Source organism: Antechinus flavipes, chromosome 6 (genome assembly GCF_016432865.1).
Source record: "Antechinus flavipes isolate AdamAnt ecotype Samford, QLD, Australia chromosome 6, AdamAnt_v2, whole genome shotgun sequence".
In the NCBI taxonomy this organism is placed as follows: Eukaryota; Metazoa; Chordata; class Mammalia; order Dasyuromorphia; family Dasyuridae; genus Antechinus; species Antechinus flavipes.
The window spans coordinates 16,183,734-16,197,096 of record NC_067403.1 but is presented as its reverse complement, the minus strand read 5'-3'; the positions used below and the strand labels follow the sequence as shown (position 1 = coordinate 16,197,096).

General features: G+C 43.3%; 2 protein-coding genes across 5 annotated transcripts in view; both read right to left on the bottom strand.

Moving 5' to 3' along the window:
* LOC127540922 (sodium-dependent phosphate transport protein 2B-like) overlaps nt 1-13,363 on the bottom strand; it is a 205,660-nt gene that overhangs the window by 39,698 nt on the left and 152,599 nt on the right. The window contains exon 14 of one of the 4 annotated variants that reach the window (XR_007948316.1): nt 4,259-4,756. The exons of 2 other annotated variants lie outside the window; for them this stretch is intronic. The gene's annotated coding sequence lies outside the window, so the exon portion shown is untranslated. Of the gene's footprint in view, nt 1-4,258; nt 4,757-5,407; nt 5,462-13,363 lie in introns of those variants that run through there. One more of the 4 variants, XR_007948318.1, reaches the window with a different exon arrangement.
* LOC127540760 (sodium-dependent phosphate transport protein 2B-like) overlaps nt 5,639-13,363 on the bottom strand; it is a 34,067-nt gene continuing 26,342 nt past the window's right edge. Inside the window, exons 8-11 of the mRNA XM_051965597.1 lie at nt 11,718-11,885; nt 10,452-10,568; nt 10,238-10,359; nt 5,639-6,613 (exon numbers count right to left, since the gene is read on the bottom strand). Coding sequence (XP_051821557.1) covers nt 6,035-6,613; nt 10,238-10,359; nt 10,452-10,568; nt 11,718-11,885 — 986 coding nt within the window. The 3' untranslated portion in view covers nt 5,639-6,034. The remainder of the gene's footprint in view (nt 6,614-10,237; nt 10,360-10,451; nt 10,569-11,717; nt 11,886-13,363) is intronic.

Below are 13,363 nucleotides of genomic sequence, written 5' to 3'. Positions count from 1 at the left end.
GTGGGCCGGGCAAAGTAACCAGCCTCGCTTTCTCCTCCAGATTTTTAAAAACAAATGTAAAAAATCGTTTTCAATGTAACTGGAAAAAAAATTAAATTAATTTTAAAACCATATTAAAGGTGCCTATGACAAAAATAAAACCAAGAACATCCTTCTTCCTCCAGAAAAGTAGCCCTTCTTTAACATCTTTGAAAGTTGCTCTTTGAGTCTTTGATTGAATACTTGTGATAATGGGAAAGTCACTATTGTATAAAGCAGGCCATTTCTTTTGTGCACACCTTTAATTGTTAGAAAATTCATTTTTCTATTCTGTGATCAGTAATGGTCTCTAGTTCATCTTTGGTCACAAATTTCTTTCTCCTCCACAAGTCTGAGAGATAAACTATTCTATGTTCCTCTAATTTATTTATAATCTCGTTCTTTATGCCTAGGTCATAGACCCATTTTGATCTTATCTTGGTATATGGTGTTAAGTGTGGGTCCATGCCTAATTTCTGCCACACTAATTTCCAATTATCCCAGCAGTTTTTATCAAATATTGAATTCTTTTCCCAGAAGTTAGGGGCTTTGGGTTTGTCAAACACTAGATTGCTATAGTTGACTATTCTGTCTTGTGAGCCTAGCCTTTTCCACTGATCCACTAATCTATTTCTTAGCCAATACCAAATGGTTTTGGTGACTGCTGCTTTATAATATAATTTTAGATCAGGTACAGCTAGGCCACCTTCATTTGATTTTTTTTTTCATTAATTCCCTTGAGATTCTCGACTTTTTATTGTTCCATATGAATTTTGTTGTTATTTTTTCTAGATCAATAAAATATTTTCTTGGAAGTCTGATTGGTATAGCACTAAATAAATAGATGAGTTTAGGGAGTATTGTCATCTTTATTATGTTCGCTCGGCCGATCCAAGAGCACTTAATATTTTTCCAATTATTTAGTCTGACTTTATTTGTGTGGAGAAATCAAGCCATTCTCCAATTGATAAATGGTCAAAGGATATGAACAGACAATTTTCAGAGGATGAAATTGAAACTATTACCACTCATATGAAAGAGTGTTCCAAATCATTATTGATCAGAGAAATGCAAATTAAGACAACTCTGAGATACCACTACACACCTGTCAGACTGGCTAAGATGACAGGAAAAAATAATGATGAATGTTGGAGGGGATGCGGGAAAACTGGGACACTAATGCATTGTTGGTGGAGTTGTGAACGAATCCAACCATTCTGGAGAGTAATCTGGAATTATGCCTCAAAAATTATCAAATTGTGCATACCCTTTGATCCAGCAGTGTTTCTATTGGGCTTATATCCCAAAGAAATACTAAAGAAGGGAAAGGGACCTGTATGTGCCAAAATGTTTGTAGCAGCCCTGTTTGTAGTGGCTAGAAACTGGAAAATGAATGGATGCCCATCAATTGGAGAATGGCTGGGTAAATTGTGGTATATGAATGTTATGGAATATTATTGTTCTGTAAGAAATGACCAGCAGGATGAATACAGAGAGGACTGTCGAGACTTACATGAACTGATGCTGAGTGAAATGAGCAGGACCAGGAGATCATTATACACTTCGACAACGATATTGTATGAGGACATATTTTGATGGAAGTGGATTTCTTTGACAAAGAGACCTGAGTTTCAATTGATAAATGACGGACAAAAGCAGCTACACCCAAAGAAAGAACACTGGGAAACGAATGTGAACTATCTGCATTTTTGTTTTTCTTCCTGGGTTATTTATACCTTCTGAATCCAATTCTCCCTATGCAACAAGAGAACTGTTCTGTTCTGCAAACATATATTGTATCTAGGATATACTGCAATGTATCCAACATATAAAGGACTTCTTGCCATCTAGGGGAGGGGGTGGAGGGAGGGAGGGAAAAAAATCGGAACAGAAACGAGTGTCAATATAAAGTAATTATTAAATAAAAATTTTTTAAAAATTTTAAAAAATTCATTTTTGAGGGTCAGTTAGGTGGCTCAGTGGATAGAGCACCAGCCCTGAAGTCAGGAGGACCTGAGTTCAAATCTGGCCTTAGACACTTAACATTTCCTAGCTGTGGGACCCTGAGCAAGTCAATTAATCCTCAGAGAAAGAGAAATTTCACTTTTTTTACTAAACCAAAGTCCTTTCCCCTATAGCTTAGATTTACTGATCCTATTGTTTTCTAGAAGAGTACATTAAAAGGCTACGTTCTCCCCTTGCTGCTAGTCTTTCCAATAGGTGCAACAGCTGGTTTAAGGAATAAGAATGTGAGACTTGGATTCAGGAATTCCTGAGTTCAAATCCTGTCTTAGATACTTACTTAGCTATGTGACCCTAGGTTGGTCACTTGCTGAATGGGTGGTGAGGTAATTGTAGGCAAGGTTTGGAGGGCTGAGGGAGAGAGGTCAAGGTCACTTGGTGGCACTAGGAGGAGAGAGGCTGGAGACTCCGGACTCCGGAATCCAGGATACATCTTTGTCAAGCCTTGTGGCAGCTTACCTGCCTCCTTCACTTCTCCCCCTAGAGACCAAGGACTTTGATTGATCCTGACTTTGACTGATCCTAAGGCCCTCCAGAGAGTTAGCCCAGACATTAGCCAGGTCATTATAAGCCTTGAAGTTTTTCTCATTCATTCTCTCTCTCTCTCTCTCTCTCTCTCTCTCTCTCTCTCTCTCTCTCTCTCTCTCTCTCTCTCTCTCTCTCTCTCTCTCTCTTTCTTCTTCCCTTTGATGAGAATAAGGTTCAAGTATTGCCTGCTAATTCTCCCTCCTCTTTTCCCCATCTTGTTCCCTTCATGGTAAAAACTCTTCCATAACTCTTTTAGATGGGATAATTTGCTGCATGCCATGTTGCCTTTACTCCTTCTCCCAGGTGCATCCTTTTTTTTTTTTATTCCTCTTTCCTTTTTTTTATTCTTCTATTTTTTTAAACATCATCCCATCATAACTCATATGTGTTTTGATCTTCCCTGTCACCACAGTAACTTCCTATGGAGTTTTTTTTTTAATTTATTATTTGCTCCTCTTAAGCCTATTTCTTGACTTTTAACATTATGTTAAAATTGTGTTCTGCTCTGGGATGGAGGAGGCACTGTCCTAAGCGTTAGGGTTATTGTGCACTTCTGTTCAGAGCTAGTTTGGGGCAGTTGTCAGTTTTCAGTTCTTCCAAGATGGTATGACCTAAGCAGAGTTGTGGGCATTGCTTAAGCATTCTTTTCACCTTGGAACTGTAATCAGGATCCCCAAGCCTGCTAGGACTCCTCCTGTGACTGTGGGACTGTGACCTGGAAGGCTGTATGGGCAGCATCCTGCTCCGAAGGCCAGTGAAGAAACTGCTGCTATCTCCTTCTAGATACTTGTCTGACCCCACCTTGTCTGGAAAACTGCTCTTGCTACTTCGGTCACCCCCGAAGCCTGCTGCTGCCCTGGAATGGCTTGTTCTGGTCTGTGCTCTACTCTTACCCCAGCAAGACAAACCTTTCCTGCCATCCTAAATAGTCTTTGGCTACAAAATTGTTTCAGCCTGCCCTTTTATTGGTTCTGTCACTCCAGAATTCATTTTCAGGCAGTATTTTAACGTCATCTGGAGAGAAATTTTGGATAGCTCAAGTGAGTCTCTGCCCTTACTCCATCATCTTTAGGATAGCTTTTTATAGATAAATTTCTACAGCTGGCCTTTATAGTCACAAAATCAATTAAACAGTTCAGGGGGAAAAAAACAAAACAAAAACAAGATCATCACCTTTTGGAGCTGGGAAATTGTTGGAAAAGCCTACTTAAGTGAGATGAAATGAGTTTATTGGAGGAGTGTTGGAGGGAACAAACATGGCTGGCAAAGAGACAAGTGCAGATTGTTGTCCCTTAGAAGGACCCACAAAAAAAGGCAAAGAGAGGAGCCCGGGACAGCCAGAATACACAGGCTCTCTCACCCCACCCACATGCACGAACTCGTACATCAGGAGGGGATTGGGGGCCAAGGCTGGCTGGGCAACCCAAACTCCTGGGTGACCTCTGGGAATGTGGACTCTGTCCAATCACAGGCTCACCAATGAGCCTCTTTTAAGAGGCAGGAGTTTAAGGGTCTGGACAGAGCTCATCCCTGGCAGGTGGAGGAAAATTTCCAGTTCCAGACTGGTCTTTAGTAGGTCATCCTAAAGCTACAAGAGTACAAGGTGCTTCATGTCCAGGTAGACTGTCCCCCTTCGAGGATGCAGAAAATCCTAGCTACAGCTGTCTGAGGAGGGTCATGTTTTCAACATGCACATTTTGCCTAGGATATGGCCACCTGCCACTCAAGCTCCCCTCAGCAGGCCTGGCAGGGTTGGCTTCCTGTGAAAGGGGCACAGAGAGGCAAAGACCCAGAAAGAAGGGCTCCCAGCAAGCCCGGTCACTTCCGAATCCTTCAAGAACCATCCACATTCTAATGAGCTAGGGGGCCGCTCCACCAGCTAATCCCTCTGCTCAGACAAGACACAGATCCCAAGGCACTCTGGGTCTCAGGGAAGGTCCAAGATGGGAAGGACCTTCGGTCTGATCCTGCGGCCAGCTCAGTTTATTCTGCTCCCCCTCCGAGTGAGGGCGAACCGAGCTTCATGGCCTGACTCACAAGCCCCTAACTGAGGCCGACAGGAAGCAAAGTTTAGCTCAGAATCTCGTGGTCCTCTCCTACGGCCAGGATGAGCGGCCGGCAGGCCCCCAGGATGGATGGAGTTGCTGCTCTCCCCTGCTCCTAAAGACTTCGCCATCTCCTGCCCAACCTCCCCATACATAGCATGAGGCACTCAGACCATCTGGGAATTAGCATCAGCTCTCAGCATTGCCCTCGATGAATCCGGATTTCTGGAACACTCTCAGTTGTGGATGGCCCGTGGCCGTAGCCTAAGCTGCTGTGCTAATTGTCCTGGGGACACTACGCCCTTAATTTCCCTCCAAGGGCAAGAGATCCAGAAGCACACGTGCAACTCTGTGTGCTTCTTCACTAAATCGCCATCCCTCAGAAGTAGCTTTTCGATGTTCTGGAAATTGCCTGGACCTGGCCAGCTTGTGTAGACTGCTCAGGAGAAGCTGTGCAGACTATGAGGGGGGAAGATCAGGAAATGGGGGGCACGGGGACATACACTGAGCCACCTCTCTGAGAAGCTGTGGAGACTATGAGGGGGGAAGATCAGGAAATGGGGGGCACGGGGACATGCACTGAGCCACCTCTCTGGAACTGGTCTTGGTACTGGGGTACATGGCCATGAGCCTGAAGGGTGGCCATCAGCCCAGAGGCTGGCTGGTCATGAGCCTGGAGGGTGGTGGTCTTGAGCCCAGAGGTCGGCCATCAGCCCAGAGGGCAGCCCAGCTACTTCCCTAGCCTTTCCAGAAGCCATCCCGGTACATGCTGCTGACCAGCAGCACTTTCTCCTGAGCAGGGAAGGGGGTCCACATAGCTTGCTGGAGCTCAAACTCAAATCCTCAACCTTCCCCTTGCTGCAAGTCCCCAGGGATGGAGAGGAGGCTTTGTAAGCCTGGGCTGAGGGGCTAAGTCACTAGCTGGCATCTTTTCCAGCCAGATTTGCCCTGCCTGTCAGCCTTTTGGGGACATAGAAGGACCGATTATCTATTTACAGTCAGGTCTTCTCAGAAACTAAACTCACTTATTTTTAAAAATAAGTCTAACTATATTTATTTAAGAAAAAGAATCCTTTCATTCTAAAAATGTTTCAAGTCCTGTTGCCCCAGTGTTTCTGGAGAGAGAGTAAGTAATTGGCCCAGTCAGGATTCATCTTGTACAGTCCCTGTGGTTCTTGTCCCAGGGCTCTTAGGGAGCCAGAAATCATGTGAGGGATTACTAGGGCCCTGGGAAGGATGAGGGTTTGATCACAGTTTCTCCTAATGCTGAGCCAGTCCTACCTGCCAATGTTGGATTCTGGGGTGGAGAATAGGGGTAGCAAATGTCCATGGTTCATTTTTCCATTGAATAATTAATCATCAGCCTCTACCCTTCCCACATTCAGGGGAGAAAGGACGTAATAGAACAAGAAATAATCCATCTATTCACTTCCCATCTCATCCCCTGACCTCTCTAAGGACACTTTGCTGCTGGAGACCTTCAAGTCTGGACTTTTCTCCTCTTTCGTTATGGATCCAGTGTCATTGAAACTCCTAGAGGCCTTGGAGGACACTAACTTAATATTTCCCCACTGCCTCTTTAGTCCCCATTTCCAGGGCAGGAACACCACTTTGCAGCAAACACCAAAAAAATAGCAGCAGCGTTGCTGGCGGCATTGTTCTCCGAGGAGCATTACGATCTCGTCCCAGGGCTCTAGGGAACGCATCCACAGGGGTAACATGTAGTGGGCCTCCATGGTCCAAAAGTACGTTGTGAATAGCAGCGCCAGGACGACGAGGATCGTGACACTCAACAGCACAGTCCGACCTGCCATCGAGAGGCCAAACACAACCAGGGGGATGACAATAAAGCTGACAATCATGTAGAACATGGCGAACCAAGGGTAGGTGGCCGTGATCTTCCCCAGGCCCCTGGCAAGACGTAGCGGCAGGCGCATGAATGGGATTGGGTACCACAGAAGAACTCCAGTCAAGTTGAAGAAGAAATGGCACAGGGCAATCTGAAATGAAACGGAGTAAACAAGATGAAAGCTCATGGAGACACATTGGGAGCCGGAGAGGGAAGAGAAATCAGGAGGCAGGTGGTGGGGAAAAGGGATGGAAAGATCAGAGGCGCCACAGAAATTATCCATGACTATTGTCACTGTGGGCTCATCTATTTAAGAGCCAGGAGGGAGAGCAGCAGTCAGCTGGGCCAGTTTTATTCAGTTTTACAAGAATATGACTGGCTGTTATGGGGGCTGTGACCCAGACAGCATCGGACTCAGAGCCAGGGAGACTTGGGGTGGAAGCCTCTCTCAGCCTCACTTTGCTCATCTGAAGTCAGCAATGGAGCCTTCATTCCCTGGTACTGTGGACGTCCAATGAGATCATGGTGTCAAGAGCTTTGGAACCTTTATGCACCCTACAAGTAAGAGTGGGATTGTGGTCTTGTGCAAAGAACAAGCCATCTAAATGGGAGTCTGAAGCTACAAGCTAAGTCAACAGGCATTGATTAAGTGTCTCCTGGATGCAAAGCCCCATGCAAAGGGAAAGCTCCTGCCCACAATCAGCTTACATTCTGCTCTTCTGAAGTCCTACCTCATGACCTTGATCTTCAGCAAAACCCTTGTCCTAGCTATAAAAGGAGAACCAGATGATCTCAAAGGTCCTTCCAAACCTCAAATCCTATGAAATATTTTAAAGGGAGAATTTAACAATAAACTCTAGTCAATACTATTAAGTGCTGTGGGTGGATGACAGAAGGGGTCAGTAGGAATACTTCTTGGTTTGCTCAGTGAAAAATGTCATGATGTGTGTATCGTCTCCATTATTGTTGCTATTATGGTATTTTTCTCCCTTGGTGAACTATTTCTGTGCAATAATTTATTTTCAGATACATAAGCAAAATTCATGGTCCATTCTGGACATACCTATTGTAAATTCCTTCATATCCATTTTATTTATTTATTTATTTGTCATTAAATGACTTTCTATCCATTTCCAAATATATAGAATTCCTACTCGCCCTCTGTCCCCTTGAGAACTTTAGTGAGAATGTAAATGTGGTTGTCAATATTTTGTTTTGTTACTTGTACTTCTGCCCAGGTAGACACTTTATAGAGCTGAAAGGGAATTATATACCCCTGATAGTGTATACACACATGGAAGCTCACTTATATCAAAATTTTAGCAATTGCTAACAGTTATGTAATGTTCTGAGGAAAAAATAAACTATCACATCCATGGAAAAATAAATAAATAAAATCCTATGAAAATGGGCCTTTTTGCAAAGGGCCATGAAGTGAGGACCAAAATGCAAGGAATAGCTTGAGTCCCAGCTTACAAACCAAACCAAGTTGAGAATTTAAGCCACTTTTGCTGAGTTCCAAAAGAGTGATTTCAAAAACAATTTAGATAATTAACACATTGCTCCAAATCGAATTAACTACCAGTGAGTTAAAAAGCAATGAATTTAATAAATAAAAAAAAAATTGCATTCCAGAACCAAGAGACTTTTATTGTAATTGTTTTCAAAATCAGTTTTGGAATTCATTCTTTTACAAAATGAATTCCATTGTCTTATGATGCTTTGACTCTTTCCTCCCCCTGCCCTCCCCCCACTCCCTTGTCACCTTTCTCCTACCCAGACATTCCCTGGCCTGCCTGCACACCAGGAGGTGCCACTGGCCTCCCTTACCAGGAGAGGAGGGGAGAAGGGGAGACAGTTACCTACTGAGGCAATATTTACCCTGGGGAATGCTAAGGGCTCCTCCATCCTGCCATGTCTGGGCTGCAAAACTCCCCCTTGACCCCTCTCTCCCATTGGTTGTCATGGGATCACTCCCTGAGTCGAACTTCAGCAGGTTCTCTTGTGTTCATCCCCTCCTATCCATTCCTAATGACATCACCAGATTTTCATTTTCTGTGACCTGCAAAATAATGCTGCTTTTCCTCTGGTAAATACAATTTGGGTGATGGTGGGCAAGTCACTTAATCTCAAATTTTCTTATTTACAAAATGAGGGGAGGTTGGACAGGATCATTTCTGAAAGCTCTTCCATCTCCAGATCTATGCATCCTCCATCAAATGCATTCTCCATGTCCACTTTTCCTAAATCAAACCTCCAGTGCAGTCCTAACTTTAAATCCGATACCCGTTGCTTTCCTGATGCATGAAGGATAAAACCAAAATCTTTGGTTCAGCTTTCTAGAACCTGATCCTCACCTGCCTTTTAAGCATCATCTCCAGCTGCTTCTAACAATCCCATCCTCATCATTCATATTATCACAGCCCTGCCATCATCACCACTCCAGGTTCACTGGAATCTTCATAGATGCTTGTAATGACCGCGTATTTAAAATCAGCCGGAGTCAGGAATTCAGGTTAAGGGGAAAATCTTCAATCTTTATTGAAGTGAAGAAGTGAATAAGGATTGCGATAGCAATATGGGCAAGAAAGATTGCGATAGCAATATGGGCCGCTGCGACAGGAAGCCAGCTAACAGAGAGGGATCTGAGCTGAAAGCTCGTCACAAAGGCAATGCAAGCAGTCTCTCCTTCTCCTTCCTTTTCCACTCCCCTGCCTCCACCCACCAAAATCGTCATTTCCTATACAATACATCAGGACTTGCACAAAAAGTGGGCGGGGGCCATTCTTTCTCCAAGCTTATATATTAATAGAATATGGTCCAATTACTATTTAGCCTCATGTGCTTGGGACCTCAGGGCATTAACTCAAGCCTCAGGCCATTACAGATGCTCCTTCATTTGCCATATTCCCAGAACCTTGTTCCCCAACTTCCTCCTTGCTTTCCCTCCAGCTTTCTGACCAAACGGATTCTCAGAATCCCTCAAAGCATCTCTCCCCCATGAAACCAAAGGTGGCCTCTATCTCTCCTGCACACAAAGCTTGGATCTATACCAGTCACCTATCAAGTAACAGAACTGAGATTCAAACTCACATCTTCAAACAGAGTCAGATGCTATTTCCACCTTTTCTGACTCATAGGTGGGCAAAAGAAGGGAAGTTATCTGTACCATTTTATGTGGGGGACAGGGGACGCATAGGAGATGGGCGATGAAACTTCTCTGTAGGGAGCCAGAACTTTGGAGAAGTATACTTGAAACAAGGTGTTAACTTGTAGAACTATAATAAATACTAAGTACATGTAAACTAGAGAATCATTATCTTAATTCCACTGAGTTAACACCTTCTTGTAGGATTACATCAATCTTACTGAATTTAGAGAACTATTAATCACCATGCTAAACTAGATAATTGACATCTAGTTTATCTAGATTATCTAGTTTAGATAACCATTGTCTTAGCAATTCCACTGAGCTAACACCTTGTTTCAAGTATACTTCTCCAAAGTTCTGGCTCTCTATACTTCATCATTCTCATTTGTTTATTGGAGACACAAGCTGAAGATATCTGTTCATTACTTAGGAAATTCAGCTTCTGAGAACAAGAGGTAGGGATGGTTCTCAAGCACCCAGGTCACCATTCAGCTGAGACCTCAGGAGTGACCAGCGTCTCTTTGGGATATAGAGCATCTTTCAAGAAGCACACCTGGGTGCTTATTGGAAGGATGGAGTGGTAAGATGAGGAAAGAGCAGAAGGTCCCAACTGGGCATTCTGACCTGGAGGGCATCATCCAAAGTGCTTCCAGAGCTGGCCAGTGCAGCCAGGATGGCCGTGGTGGTGCCGAGGTTGGCGCCCAAGGTCAGGGGGTACGCTCTCTCCAGGCTGATCGCTCCGATGCCTAAGGGAAAAAAGGAACGAATGAGCGTGGCAGAACCACGTGCAAAAATGGAAGCAACAGCATGTGAATGGAGAGAAAAGAAAAAAACTCACCGACCAGAGGAGTGATTATCGAAGTGAACACAGAGCTGCTCTGCACAAGAAAGGTCAGCCCAGCTCCAGCAAGGATGGCCAAGTAGCCTGCCAGCCAGGTAAAGGGGAAGGGGAAATCTGGGGGAAGAGGAGACAAAAACGGCATCGTTTGTGTAATCATTCTGGTCAACAGGAGAATTTCCTGTCTCATGCAATAGATCACTCCAGTATCCATCCAGAAACAGTCCTTTTATTACCAACCCATTCTAAAACTTCTAGCAGAAACAGTTCTCAAGCTATCTGGAAGGAGGTTTCTGGGAGAGGAGTCCTCAGGAGCTCGCAGCCAATGTTCTAAAAATGACTTTTATGGGGCAGCTAGGTGATAGAGCTCTATTTTTCTATTGTACTCCAAGGTTCATATGCGTCAATGATTTGTCCGACATTACACAGCTAATGAGTGTCTGACCAAGAACGATGGACTTGGGCGTGAGAATGACCTAAGGGCCAATCCTCCTTGGCTCCCATAAGCATGGAAAATCATCGAACATCTTTCAAATGGGAATACTAGTGTTCATGTGGCCGCCTCACAGGACTGAAGGAGTTGATGTCTGTAAGGAATCTGCCAACTTTAGAGCTCTCTGGTTTACTAGAGGATAGGGAAAGGGATGTGTGCTGTGATTTCTTTGTGGTAGGGGACTCTCAGGTGGGGAAACTCTCACCAGTGCAAGTCGGCAAATTGTCTGTCACATGGTCCTAAAGAAGTGTCTAGAATGCTTAAAAGATTGAGGGACTTGGTCACACAGTCAGTATAGATCAAAAATAGGACTTGAACTCAAGATTTTCCTGCCTTGTAGGTCAGCTTTTTATCTACCGTATCGTGCTTCCTCTCTTCATTACTATTTTAGCCTCCCAAAGGGAATTGTCTTGCAGAGTCTCAGTGTGAGAAATATGGTAAAGGCTAATTCCTTTTTTCCTCAGTCTCTCTGGACAGCTACACCAGACTCTCCAGGTCAGCTCTTTCTTATTCAGGACATAGCATCACCGCCATGAGCCTTGTGTTGGGCTCAGGAATATTTCTAGCACAATAATACAAATTCAAAATAAAGACAATGATATGCATTTCTAGCTGTCAATCAGAAGAAAATCCAAGCAGGGACCGAGTCATCTAGAGTTCTTGCCTCTAGATAGATGGGCTCCACGTGAACCTCAGGGACACCATGGGAGGAGAAGCAGCAGGTGAAAAAGGGCTGTGCCCATAGAAAGGCCCAGGGAGACTGAAGTGATTACCTTTATTGATAGTCTTCTGAATCACTGCTGCAACATGTCCCTTGAACATAGAGTTCAGGATCTTCACAATCAATAGCAAACAGATGCACAGGACCAGCAAGGAATGGAAAAGAAGGACGAGTCCAATGCCTGAATCTGACAGTTGGATATTCACAAATAAATGTTTACCTGCAGGAACCAGAACCACCACTTATCAAGAAAAGTTCAGATTCATGAGAACCTTCCTTGAAGTTGCCATTTTCTTTTCCAGGGCTTAGCTGTGTTTCTCTCCCTAAGCATTTCCTCATAACCCAATTATCTTTTTCTTCCTCCTCCTCCTCCTCACCTGAACTGGGTACATGGTGTCATATAAAGCACTGTGCCTTATATAAAATGATTCTAATTCAGCAAAAGATGATAGATTCAAGAGAAATCTTACTAATGGAAGTAGTAAGAAATTACATTCAAATAACATTTAACCCTGAAACTTGGATTTAGAGTAAGAGTTCCTCACCATTTTGTAAGAAGGCAATTTTGATTCCCTAAAATGCCTTGAGAAGTGAAGATGTGGGAGTTAAATGACAGCTAGGTTTCTGTATATCCATTATAACATAGTGGAAAGAGCAGTGGATTGGAAGATTGAATTCTGGGTTGGAATCTTGTTTCTGCGCTCTGGTGTTATTTCTTCCCCTATCTGAATGTCAGGTTTCCTGCTCTAACATTTTATGATCTTTGCATCAAAGATGGCCTTTGCCCCTTCCCAGGAATATCCATTGCCTGAGTTTATATTATTTATTTGCCAGTTTAGTTTACTTGTATTGGAAATACAATATATGATAAGAGTGCTTTGTATACTGAATACAGATAATATACAAATAATAAAATAGTTTGTAAACTGAAAATGCTATGTAATAGAATAACAATAACAATCACCAACTTTTACTCACTACTCCAATAACTTATTTTCTTAGAAGACATAGGAGAATATTTGTTGGGTATTCTCTACACAGTGTACAAAGGAACCCAACAATGCAATCAGGTATTTTAGGATTATGGTGAAAAGGGGAGGTTACAGGAGAGGAGAAAAAGGACAATCCTCCCCCCAAATGGAAGAAGACATGGGAAGAGACAATAAAAGAGGGGGAGCAAGAGGTGCAGACCCCATCCCTTCTTTGGGAACTGCTAGATCATGAAAGTAGCATGTCTTTGCTTATCTGAAAGGTCCCAGCTGCATAATTTATCAGTCTGGTGCAGACCATCTTGTCACCTGTCTTGTAGATGACTTAGCTTTAAGAGCTTACTGAGAGTTGACTTAAGGTTGAGAATTACAAATTATGTCAGTTCATTGGGGTGGAGGGGCTTTATCATTGGTTCATTCGGGGCCTCCTCTATACTATGAGTCAAATGTTTCTTGAAAATATGGCAATTCAAGTAAATAGGTTAACATTTATATAGTGCTTTGAGATCTATAAAGTACAAAAATACCCTTGACCTCGTGGGGTCAAGATAGCAAAATGAAACACAAAATATCACCTTAACTCTCCCAAATTCTTCTCCAAACAACTATGAAATAACACTGAAATGGCAAAAAACAACAACAAAAAGATGGGATGAAACAATTTTTGTGCTCAAGGCAAATTTGAAGGTCTCACTCAGGTAAAAGGGGA